The 12,930-nt window shown below is 40.4% G+C and overlaps 1 protein-coding gene across 1 annotated transcript; it reads left to right on the top strand.

The window, feature by feature from the left end:
- Positions 1–854: 854 nt before the first annotated feature.
- Positions 855–12,882, top strand: gnl2 (guanine nucleotide binding protein-like 2 (nucleolar)). The gene is made up of 16 exons (XM_034153456.1): positions 855–1,077; positions 2,452–2,536; positions 2,642–2,736; positions 3,306–3,445; positions 5,528–5,712; positions 6,063–6,129; positions 6,230–6,388; positions 6,490–6,603; positions 7,863–7,991; positions 8,880–8,984; positions 9,315–9,473; positions 10,224–10,331; positions 10,432–10,967; positions 11,303–11,373; positions 12,206–12,285; positions 12,424–12,882. The coding sequence occupies exons 1-16, from the start codon at positions 1,014–1,016 to the stop codon at positions 12,565–12,567; spliced, it is 2,241 nt and encodes a 746-aa protein (XP_034009347.1). The 5' UTR covers positions 855–1,013; the 3' UTR covers positions 12,568–12,882.
- Positions 12,883–12,930: the final 48 nt, after the last annotated feature.

Here is a 12,930-nt window from a genome sequence, read left to right as displayed (position 1 = left end):
GTGTCAAACTCAAGGCACGGTTTATTATACGGTTACATCATGCCGATTTACAGAAGCACGTTGCCCATAAACTACATGTCCCACAATGCATCTCAAATATGCTTATTTCTCAGAATGTTACTTTTTCTCCCCCCAAAAAAATTCACTTATTTTTTTTATTTTTCCAGAATTTGGCTTTTCTTTTTAAATCATTTTGTGACGTGCGCACTGAAGAGACTTGCAGTTATTTGCCCCAGACTTCTGCTTTCAGACATAGTTAATTATGAAGTTATTACCCTATCCGATAATAATCCAATGCAGAGGCAATACTATAATATAATACATTATTTTATATATATTAAATAATTATATATGTATTTTTATATAGTCTTAAAGTAACCGCCGGCCCTTTGAGTGCAACCACTGATGTGGCCTGCGATGAAATTGAGTTTGACTCCCCTGATTTAGTGCATTCTTGTACTTTTACAATCTATCATTTACATCTACAATTACAGAAATTCTACATTAAATTCAGAACACAATATAATATAACATACTAAACGTGAAGCTAATCATATAAATTCATTTTAAGAATTTCACAAAAGGCCTTTTTCTACATTATACAGTTATAACAGTGGAGCTCTCTGATAAAACAGCTTTTAATCATAGACTGTATATATAAAGCTTTTAATCAGTTAAGAAGAGTACAGTATACAGACATATATCTAAAATTAAACAGACACAGGTTAATATACATTCAATCAAACAAAGGGATTACAAATAAATTGAAAAACAACTAAATGAAATAAATATTCATAATGTAAACTGTCTGATTATTTGTTCTTCTTTTTTCCTCTGGTTGGTGAGCCGTCGCTCCTTTGATGACGTCCTTCCTGTTTCATCGTAACAACACGTGTGCGGTGTACAGTGTCGAGCGGCAGGGAATAACAGCAACTAAACCCCAGCTTTCACACACCGTTGTGTTTTCTTTTCATTTTCTTTTCGGTGTAGGCTTTGCCGACTAAACCGTCAACATGGTGAAGCCCGGATTCAAGGGGAAAAGCTCCATAAACACCTCGACGTCCAGCAGCAACCCTGGTGAGTTTGTTTACAGCTAATGCTACATGCTGCGAGCTGGGTGATATAATGCTCTTTAAAATACACACAAAACGGGTAGTATCCTTTTTTTAAACTAGTCGCTGATATTTAGAGTACAATGAGTCAAATGTAAACGCATAATTCATGTTGACTGAAAGATAACTGGCTATAGAAATGAGACACCATTTAACGTGAGGCCTTTTAAATGTGACACTGAACTAATTTCACTTCAGGGGGGTTTGTGTCAAGTGGACTTGAAAAAGCTGCTATTATTAATTGATGCATTATTAGTTTATTCCACTCATGGTGATTATTATGAAACTACACACGTACACTTCATAAAACAACACATGTACACTTTAAGCAGTTGTGTAGCCCATGATGGAAAGGAGCATGCATGGAGAAGACATTTTATTTGACCTGCCCCTTATTCAAAGATGACAAATAAAAATCGATGGTAGGTCACAGCTGCTTCAAATACTCCAAACCACAATCAAAAGTCAACACAACAATCTACCATCAGCCAAACAGGTTACCTGACATCTTCATAATGTCTAATGATTCTTTCTTTTATCATTTTCTTAAACCTAAACATGTCCCTACGACCCTTTAAATCATATGGTAAATATTAAAATTACACAGCTTAAAGTTAACTACAGAGATATACATCTGCTTTAACGTAGTCCGTGCAAACTGATGCTTAAAGTTACATTTCCTTATATGTTGCTCATGAAATGGTCTAACCATAAGATGTATTCACACCAGAGGTGGGAGAAGTACTCGGATTATGTACTAAAGTAAAAGTAGAAGTACCTGAGTGTAGGAATACTCTGTTACAAGTACAAGTCCTGCAGTCAAAATGTTACTCTAGTAAAAGTAGAAAAGTGTTGGCATCAAAATATACTTAAAGTACCAAAATTGTACAGATTGGCCAGTTTCAGAATAATATAATGTATGTTTTGATTATAATTATTGATCATTCAAGTGTTATCAAAGCTGGTAAAGGTGCAGCTAGTTTGAATGACTTTGTATACTGCAGGGTAGAATTTACTCCAGGTGGAACTAAAGTCCTATTTAAAGGTTGATTATAATTCACATCATTCATTTAAATCTGTAGTAACTAAAGGTATTAAATGAATGTAGTGTCAAAGTACATGATTCACTTCTGAATTGTAGTGGGGTAGAAGTACAAAGTAGCAAAACATTGAAATACCCAAGCCAAGTCCCTCAAACATTGTACTAATACAGTACTTCAGTAAATGTACTTAGTTACTTTACATCACTGCTTCCCAAATATCTCTGGCGTACATAAATAGATTGAATGTTTTTGTTGTTGAATAGATGAAAGTCTCTAACCCTACATGTATTCCACAGATCGAGTCAAAGGGGCTGGAGGCAACAACATGAGGGACCGAGCCACCATCAAACGTCTGAATATGTACAGGCAGAAGAAACGATGGTAATCCCTTGTGCATTATTCTTGTGAGATGTTTTATAGGCAGATTGTGTAAGTGCCAGATACATAACAATAATATTCCCACTGACAATGATGTTCTGTTCCCAGTAATGACCGTGGACAAGTCATCCGACCTCTATCGTACCAGTCCACAGTGGCTCCAGGGACTGTGGCCAGAGTGGAACCGAACATCAAATGGTTTAGTAAGTTCACACTCTCAACTGTTGTGTATGTTACAGCAGTATTCTCTTTGCCATTTGTCAGTATATTGTATTTGCTCTGTCTGGCTTTGTGGAGACGAACCACATAACTCAAAGTTTCTCTTCGGTGCATTTCCATATTTTGACTTTGGCTCCATATCATCCAATGTTTCTAAAAGTTATTAATAATAACATAAATGTTAGTGTTACGAGGCTCCCAACTAGTTGCTATAGCACTATAGGCTTGATGAGATTTCTATTAATCATTTTACAGAAAGATGGATTCTGTAAAGTGTTGGTAGCCTCTCTTCCATTGCACTTCCAGCGACTCGTCGATTTCTTTATAGTGACAGCCAAGCTAAAAGCTAGCGGTGCTGTGTCAGAGTTTATGTTCCTTTCCACCAGTGTTTTTGAGCTGTGCTTAAGGCAGCTGACGGCTGCTTCAAACCCAGGCCTAATTATCATTTCAATGTGATGTTCTTGTAATGGATCACTTATTTGAAAATGTTAAATACCTTGTATATCTCATCAGTGATTGTGAAGAGAAAATTCAAATCTGTTTCTTATTTCAGCAAATACCCGTGTGATCAAGCAGTCATCCCTCCAGAAGTTTCAAGAAGAGATGGGGAAAATTAAGAAGGATCCATATCGGGTGGTGATGAGACAGAGCAGACTCCCCATGTCTCTCCTGCATGATCGAGTCAAAGCCCATGTGAGTATAAAGGGCAGAATGCTGTATTTACTGTTAAGAAGGAAATATGTGCATAGTATGTGCTAGGGCTGCACGATTTGGGGAAATAATCTAATTGAGATTTTTCTGACAGATATTGCGATTCGATTTGCGATATTTGTTTTTAAGCGACCCAACGGAAGTTTATTGTAAAATGCGGCCATATCTCCGGCTAGGAAGGTCGTATCAACGTGCTCCCGTCTCTAGCACCCCCGCAGCCGGAGCTACGAGTGAAAGAACTAAACTTACATGAAGCTTCCATTGGGTTGCTTTAAAGTCAAGCTTCAGTTTAAGATTCACCCTGTAATAGAAACATGTGATGGAGCATTACTAACCTGACTCAGACGGTTTGGTGAAACAAACCATCTAGGAAAGCTCCATTGGAAGCCATTTGGAAAAGTATTTCAAAAATACTTGGCAGGTGATTGGATCAATCTGTCTATCACCTTCTATCATGGGCCACTTCTGATTGGTTAACAATGGCTGGTACATGTGGAGCACAGCACTTCTGATTGGTGTGGATGACTGACACACAAGAAGAACAAAACAAATGTCAAATCGCAGGCTTTGCGATTTGATAATTGCATAATTTAAAATCGCGATTTCGATTTTAAAATCTATTAATCGTTCAGCCCTAGTATGTGCATTTGTTGTTGTTGTGAATTAGCACCCTTTATACATTTTATTGTACATGTACTGGCATTTAAAGCTATCGAAATAAACACCTGGATTAAATTATTCAGTTCAAAATAGAATCGTGCCTCTGTTTTACTCGATGGCTTGTTTCTAGGAATGTAATGAGGTGTGATATACATGAACTCTCATTCTAATCCTAATTCAATTCTGACTCTGCTCTACTCTGCCCCTGTGAGTGTTCTGGCTCTGTGCTTGGCGCTGGAGAGTTGCAGTTTGCCAGCCTTTTACTTTTCCATCTCATAATCAAACACATAATCTTGTTTTCTCCAACATATGGGGTCCGTTTCAGTCTTTTTAGTTTTTATATACACTGTAGCTCCTCATGGAATTTGGAAGTTATTTCTCTGGGATTCTGATTTCATTCTTTAGCATGTATGTCTAATGATTGATTGACAAGTAGCCATAATAGCACATGTCATATTGCAATCACCGTCTTATCATTAGTTACACCCAGGTGTGTTCTTTCCGTTAACACTTTGATACAACACTACTAGGTAACTGAAAGCAATGTTTTTCAATCTGGATGTCGGACATTTGATTGGCCAGAATTTATTACGAAAACAGAGTTTGTGGGTCTGTTGGGGAAATGTTTTTCAAATAACCGGTAATGGATCTGGGCTGATAGTGAGGCCAACCTAAACTTTTACCACTAGTGTTTTTGACGAACCCATTGGTTCCCTTTCACCCCTCATGGATGTGTTGCAATCAAGCCGTGACTTCTGATCAAAATCATTGGAACACATAATCCCTCCTGGCACATGCTCGGCTGTTTCCTTGGCTTAGTTGTTGCATACCTTGGTGTTCTGTTCACTTTAGTTGCTTTTTGATACTGCTTGAATCCCCTGGAACGACTGTGTAAAGAATTGGTTGTAATATAGACTATTACCTTTCCTCTAGCTTATGTGTTTAAATACAACATTACTGTATGTGTCAGGTATCACTTTTGCAATCCATAAGTCACTTGTGGCCACATTTGCTTTTCATTCATGCTGTCGAAGAACACAGGTTGCCCAAACCCTCAAATCACAAAACCTCCACAGATATTATCCACCACAGGAAGGGACATTATAATATATAAGTAAGACTATATATTGGTAATGTCCTAACTTTTTTAGTAGTTTACTTTAAAGACATCATATGACTATTCATTTGAATGTAATCCTACTCTAGGCTAAATATGCAGTGTAGCTGTATTGTGAAAGGGGAAAAATGATAATAAAAACCATGAATAAAATACCGTTTTTAAATCCTTTTTCCTAATCTTGAACACAACTATTTGAACTGGGGCTCTCTCTAGGCTTACTGTTTGATTAAAAGAAACAGTCGGAGCTGTAAGTCTAATCTTTGTTTTTGTTTCTACACCTGCAGAACTCCAAGGTGCACATTCTAGACACGGAGAATTTTGAGACCACATTTGGGCCCAAGGCTCAGAGGAAGAGGCCCAGTCTGATGGTGGGGGACATGAAGGATCTCGTGGAGAAGGCTGAGTCCTCTGGCCTGACCTACAGTGAGGACAAGGACAAAGACCTGGTGGTCGAGGACACAGGGGTCCGGTAAGAGCCTCAGAAGATGCTACGAATAACATGGCATGCAACTAACAATGATGTTGATTATGAATTAATCTAATGTTAGAAAATAGTGACACCTGCCCATCCCAGTTTCTTGAAGTCTGAGGTTATGTCTTTGAAAATGTTCTCTTGTAAGTCCAAGAGCAGAACATTCTGAGGAGCTGAAAACCAATTTTCTAATTCAAAGATTACCAAATGAGTTAGCAATATGTTTCTCTGTTGACTTAATAATCCTTGCAGCTAATCATTAATACACTCTACTGACTATAATCACAGTTGTTGAATTGTCATACTTGAAGCTAGAAATGCTTAATTTCCCCTTATTTCTGCAACAGGGCGGAGGTACGTGACGAAATCTTCAAAAAGGGTCAGTCCAAGAGGATCTGGGGAGAACTTTATAAGGTATTGTTTCCATCCTCGTCTCAGCTCTTTGAATTGTGTCAATGTTGAGCGTGTATACCGAAGGGTCATTCTGCATTCCTCTCTGTTTTGACTTATATAGGTAATCGACTCTTCTGATGTCGTCATCCAAGTGCTGGATGCCAGAGACCCCATGGGAACACGCTCTAAAAGCATAGAGAATTACATGAAGAAAGAGAAATCCTGGAAACATCTGATCTTCGTTCTAAACAAGTGTGACCTCATCCCCACCTGGGTCACGGTAAGAAATGTGCAAAAATGTTCATATTTTGTTCAAGTGGGAGTGATTTGTGTCTGTTTTCTTATATGTGTTTTGTTTTTCTCCACTCAATTTGAAACCAGAAACGGTGGGTGGCCCTGTTATCCCAAGAGTACCCCACTCTGGCTTTCCATGCCAGCCTCACCAACTCGTTTGGTAAAGGCTCCCTCATCCAGCTGCTCCGGCAGTTTGGCAAGGTAAGCCAATGCCTCACCTTCAAAACATATGTGTGATTAGTCAAGAGCAGATACACATTTACTGCTTCAATAACAACCCCAGATACAATTGATAGTTCTGTCTTTTTGTCACTGATCTTATTTTTCAGTCAGTGGAATCATTTTAAGTGCAACAGAACTATGTGTTTGCTTTTTTAATGTATTATTTATTTACTGATTTATATTACTTGCTATCATTTTGTATGATAGTGTTTGGGTTTTCTTCTCTGTAGTCCTTATTTTATTATATTATAAAGTATTATTTATTATTTCAATTTTACTATAGAATAGAATAGGGAGGGATGAAACCCCTCTTTAATGGTCACACTTGCAGAGCACACAGCACACAGTGAAATGTGTTCTCTGCTTTTAACCCATCCTAGTACCAGGAGTCTAGTACTAGGAGCAGTGGGCAGCTATTGTACAGCGCCCGGGGAGCAATGGGAGTGAGGGGGGAAGGGGGGTGTCCGGTGCCTTGCTCAAGGGCACCACGGCAGGGCAGGAGGTGAACTAGGACCTCTCCAAGTAGCAGTCCACGCTCCATTTTTAGTGTGTCTGGTCGGGGACTTGAACCGGCGACCCTACAGCTCCCAGTCCAAGCCCCTACTGACTGAGCCACTACCGGGAATAATTACAATCCATATGATAATTCAGAGCTCCTCAGTAAGGAAAGGTTTATATTAAAGCTGCTTTTATTCTTTTTGTCATGAACATCCTATTTTCACATTTTCAAAACCCTCATTACGTTTGAGTTTAGTTACCTGATGATAATAATAAACAGACATTAATAAAGGTTTTCTTGACCTGAACAAGAAACATGACGCAGTGGCTAAGGAATGGAACGGATATGTGAAAGTGGGGCTTTAAAGATCTAAAAGGTCAAGAAATCAAAAGGGTTTTATATTCGTGTTGGATTTAATTTGACATAACAGACAGTGTACTCTGTTGCACCACATTCACCCAGAATTCGTGAGACAACAAAGTAAAATAGCCTGTTCCAAAACAGCATTTAGGGTTTACCTCCAGGGATATGAACAAATATCCCTTGTTTTAAAAGGTTGCGTGATTGTTGTGTTTACATAAGAAACCCTTTTTAAGATATCCTTTGTGTTTTGAACAAACTACATTGTAGTTCTGGACTTGTGACAAGTTCACTTGGTTTATTGCAAATGGCAACAGAGACCCATCTACAATTACTTCAATGGAAACACAACCTTCTGACTTTTCTTTGTCTCCCACAGCTCCACACTGACAAGAAACAGATTAGTGTGGGTTTCATTGGCTACCCTAATGTGGGAAAGAGCTCGGTCATCAACACCCTGCGGTCTAAGAAAGTCTGCAATGTGGCCCCCCTCGCTGGAGAGACCAAGGTGAGTGTCATCTCAGCCACGCAGACCTCTGACATGCAACCGTGCAAAGTGACCAATGGAATATGTGCCTCGTAAAGAGAAATGATAATAAGAAAGAAAGTCATAATCAGGTTTGACTTTACACTCACGACAATGTTAAGAATATGAAAAGAGTACATAAACGCTACTAGAAAAAGGTATTGGTGCAAAAAGACGTTATGTGAGTGGAAAGGTGAGACAAGCTTTGGCTCCAAGGGAAGGTTATGTGAGGTGAAAATGTGTTTTTCCTCCTTCTTGGTTATTATTTATAGCTGGAACAACAGAAGTAGTTGATACTGAGTTGTTAACTACATAACTGAAAAGACTAACAGGAGAAAGAACAACAAGCCTTTTATCCTTATCCTGTTTGGAAGAAAGAGGGTGTGAAAAGCAGTGTCTACAAAAGGAGAGGGATCTTGAACACCTTGCCAATGAATCTGATGGGCCTGTGGCCAACACTCCTTTATCGCTCACCTTGTCTTTGATTCTCACCTCACAGTCAACGCTATTTAACAGCGAAAACAGTCTGATGATCCGCAGCACCGCTGTGACCCTCACGCTCCCTTTTGTTATACCTGATATGTGTTTATGTTTCAGTTGGACGTTTCATTACCGTCCTTCTGATGAACCAATATTGGAAAAGGTTTTGTGTGTAACATAAGACAGAAAAGGGAAGCCAAACAGTCTCTGCTGAGCTCCATCAAAAGATAATGTTCAATAATGTTTCGCTTCCCTTATCTGAATAGTTGACTTTCTTTTTATATCATTAAATACCAACAAGGTCAAGTCAAATCACACATTATTGAACATGGCATGTGAAGCGGAAATATTTAGATTCTACAGATAACATTAATCTTCTTCCTTTTTTAGGTGTGGCAGTACATCACTCTGATGAGACGCATCTTCCTCATTGACTGTCCTGGTGTCGTCTATCCGTCAGAAGACAGCGAGTCTGATATCGTCCTGAAAGGAGTTGTAAGTCTCCCTTATATTTTTGTTTTTGTTTACCAAGGTATTGTGATATTTGCCTTTTGTTATACTTATGCTATCACTAGAATACAAGTGAGGTGAATTCAATTTCAATTGTTTTCCTAATAACATCTGATCAGGCGAAATGTCAAAGTTGCAAAGATCTGGCTTTTTGAAGCATAAGCTTGCTTTTAATAAGCTTGTTTAGATAATGCTTTAATCTGATCCTCCAGATGCCTTTTCCAGTTATTGGGGTTTAACATGGAGGCCATGCAGTCCCCGTAAATGAAACGTTTGCAGGTCCATCTTTTTCACATCTTTTCCCTCATCACAAAGGTTCAAGTGGAGAAGATCAAAGTCCCGGAGGAGCACATCGGGGCAGTGTTGGAGCGGGCTAAGCCAGAATACATTCAGAAGACGTACCGCATCCCCACCTGGAACTCTGCTGAAGACTTCCTGGAGAAGCTGGCCTTCCGCACCGGGAAACTTATGAAGGTGTGCATGTTCCTTTCATTTGTCTTGCTTGCAGAACATTAACTGTCTGTACTTACAGCTGTTAATCGCGTACGTTTTAATTCTATTCATTTTTTTCATAAAAACGTAGCGAATAATTCCGGTTAACAAGCAGTGAATATGGTTATCAATAAGACTTCGTTATCAGTACGAGTCATACATTCAGTTAAAGCATTTGTGGATATTCAACAAATGTTTCCTATGATATATTAAAAAGTGTCCATTTTTTAGGAAGTCCAACAGTGAATCCTTATTTAAAGGTGGGGTAGGTAATTTTGGAGAAACCAGCTTGAGTGTGCTAGAATTTGAAAATACACAGCCGGAAAAAATCTGCCACTTCCTTACAGAGCCCCTCCTCCAACACACACGAACGCGCACATGACCAATGAGGGCACGAGATAAGTTTGTGCCCCGATGGAAGGCTGACCGGCAGGTAGGCCATCCAATCATTTTAGCCGGGCCGGCTAAAATGATTGGTCGTACTTTTTACAGTGCTACGGCTTCCACAGATTACATTTTTTTATGGATTTTTTGTCAAAGCATTTAAGATATTCATTGCTTTCGGGATGTTAAGAGCATTCCATGGAATATAACAAAAAGTGTATCTCAAGCCGGTTTCTCAAACTTACCGACCCCACCTTTAATACAAATGGTTTATTTTAAGCTGAATAGCAAATGTAAAAGTCTGTTTTGAGTCCTAAACTAAATCAATGTATTCCCGTTATTGTACAGGGCGGTGAGCCGGACATCTCCACAGTCGCCAAAATGGTGTTGAACGATTGGCAGAGAGGACGTATCCCCTTCTTTGTAAAACCCCCCGGTGTTGATGGGGAACACGAGGTGAGACTTTACTGAATTCTCCACCTGTGGTTGATCAGTGAACGGCATTTTGACTGTGCCTTATGTTGTTGACCTGTGTTGTGTTTCTGTATTTCTCTAGGGCAAGGCGCCAGTGCCAGTTGAAGGCCCCTCAGAGGCAGTAGAGGTTGTGATGGAGGAACAGACAGACGATCCTGCTGCCGTCCCGGAGGAACAGGACGAAAAGCTGCAGAGACAGAAGGAGCGGGTCCAGAAGATTATCTCTAGTGTGAAACAGAACTTCGGGAAGATCAACGTGGCCCCAGAGTTCAATGAAGAAGACTTGGTTCCTGTGGAGATGCCTGACCTGGGACTGTCTGACCTCTCAGGCTCTGACGGGGAAGGAGAGGGAGACAGTGAAGAGGAGGAGGAGGAGGAGGATGAAGAAGAAGAGGAGGAAGGGAAAGAGAAAGAAGAAGGGAAAGAAGAAGGGAAAGACGGGACCAGTGTGGAACCAGCCGATGGAGAGACTGAGGCCCCAGAGCCCACGACCGCTCTGACCGGCAAGACAGACGCAAAGAAGAAGCCACGCGCGACGATCCGTCAGCTGGATGAAAAGATCAACAAGTACAAGCATTTCCTGGACCGGGCCCAAAACAAGTGCTTCTCATCAATCCGGTAAGACTACACTCACATTATTTATTTATTTTCTGTATTGCCCTAATTTTAAACATGAAGTTGCCAGACCGAGAGATGCATGATTAGTTGACCGTTTCAACCAGCCGCTAAACCCCTGAGGACTAGCAGTCGTCACTTTAACTTTTCTTTTGCTCAACTTTGGCACACTAATATGTTATTTGATCTGTTGTTGAATTCCAGCCGACACACTGAAGAACACAGTGCATAGACACTCTGCGCCATATTGAATCACTCTGATTTCCAACAGATACCAACAGGAGTAAACTGTTTGCTCTGTTGGCTAATGATCCACTTTTTTCTTCTTCTCTACGCAGGATACCCAAGGCACTTGCTGAAAAAGCATTCGCAGACATCAAGGAAAAACAAGCTGCAGCACAGCTTAAAGGTATTCTATCCACATGTATGACTTTGTATGGTGCTGATCGCATGTTTTTATCAGAGGTATGACATTTGTTGTTCAGGTCCAAAGGAACATTCATGTGAACAAAATCGAAAATATAGAAGCCATACAAATTGGGCTGGTCAGGCTGACAATAGGCGCTTTCACACCGGAGTACTTTTCCCCGTACTTTTCCCATTTAGTTCCGATAGTTCCTGGGATTTTGCGTTCACACCAAGAAGAGAACTTAGTTCCTGAGAACTGTTCAGTCCCTGCTAGAGAGGTGGTACTTTCCTGGGGAGAAAAAAGTTCCAATTTCTGATTGGCTGGGCGAATTGCAAACCACACCCCGTAAAACTCTGAAAAGTTTTGTGAAACCGCCATTGTATTTACTGGCATTAGCATTAGCCCCGCGCACCAACGGAGAGAGAATAACTTATGGCAACACACAAAAAAAAACTGGGAGCGGTGGAGATGAGGAGGTGTCGGCGTTCTGGCGATTTACTCGGAAGGCTTCAGTAGAAGCTGCTGGGAGTCCCAGCAGCTTCTACTGAAGCCAGTCCCCAACTCCGGGGACTTCGGCCGGGGACTTCGGGTGGCAGTATACGCCGTGAAGTTGTTTGCGGCCTGCCAGTAAACCCAAAGCAGAAGAAGACGAAGTGACGTCAGCGGCTTAATTTGCGTAATCTTCCCTCAGGGAACTTATTCCGGTGTGAACGCGATCTGCTCTTTAGGTCCATGGGGGTACTAAGTGCTGGGAACTAAGTACGGCAAAGTACTCGGACATTGTGATCCATCCAGGCACTCAACTGACTTGTCAATTTTTGTTTGAATTCAGCTGTAATCCAGAGAAGCAAGAAGAGGAGATCTGAGGAGGAAGAGAAGTCTAACCAAGTCCAAAAGCTGACGTCTAAACAGGTATGCAGTGTTTGTTCTCTCTGGCGTCAAACAGGTCTTTCTGGGTCGACGCGGTAGGTGAAGGATTTCTCTTACTGATGAGACAGGAATGGAGTTGAAAATCTAATTTTTTTTCTTTATCTTTATCCCTTTCTACAGAGAAGAGCGATTGACCGTGCTCAGAAGGGGAAGAAAATTGGCGTGCGCTATTACGAAACAGCCAATGTGAAAAACAAGAACAAGGACAGAAAGGCCCCAGCGTCTGCCACAGAAGGCCAGAAGTCCAAAAGAAGAAAGCACTAGACTGGCATCGTGAAACACATTTGTAATAAATCTTTATTTAAACTTGCCAAAAGCCAAGTTTTTTTTTGAAAGTGTGGAGTTAACAGAAGGTGGAATGCTAACTTAGCATTAAATGGTCTGTATCAAGTGGTCACTTGCTGCCTTGTCTTGATGACTGTTTTTATCTTGCCTTTTGAAACTCCTTCTCCCCTTCAGCCCAGAACTGTTTTTGAATGACATTTCATTCATCATTTACAGGACAGGTGTAATGCTCTCTTGATCTTAAAGAAAACTGTACGTGTCATGTCATGCTGTAATAAAAAAACGTGCTAATGACACTCACTTCTGTTTATTCAATTGATCATTTAGAAACAAGACAAAAGA

This window comes from Trematomus bernacchii, unplaced genomic scaffold, assembly GCF_902827165.1.
Source record: "Trematomus bernacchii unplaced genomic scaffold, fTreBer1.1, whole genome shotgun sequence".
NCBI lineage: Eukaryota > Metazoa > Chordata > Actinopteri > Perciformes > Nototheniidae > Trematomus > Trematomus bernacchii.
This window is presented reverse-complemented; position numbering and strand designations above follow the sequence as displayed.

Coding starts and splice junctions, on each gene's coding strand:
- gnl2 (XM_034153456.1), top strand. CDS start 1,014: ATGGTGAAGCCCGGATTCAAGGGGAAAAGCTCCATAAACACCTCGACG. Junction 8,985..9,314: donor ATATCGTCCTGAAAGGAGTT/GTAAGTCTCCCT, acceptor CTCATCACAAAG/GTTCAAGTGGAGAAGATCAA. Junction 9,474..10,223: donor GCACCGGGAAACTTATGAAG/GTGTGCATGTTC, acceptor GTTATTGTACAG/GGCGGTGAGCCGGACATCTC.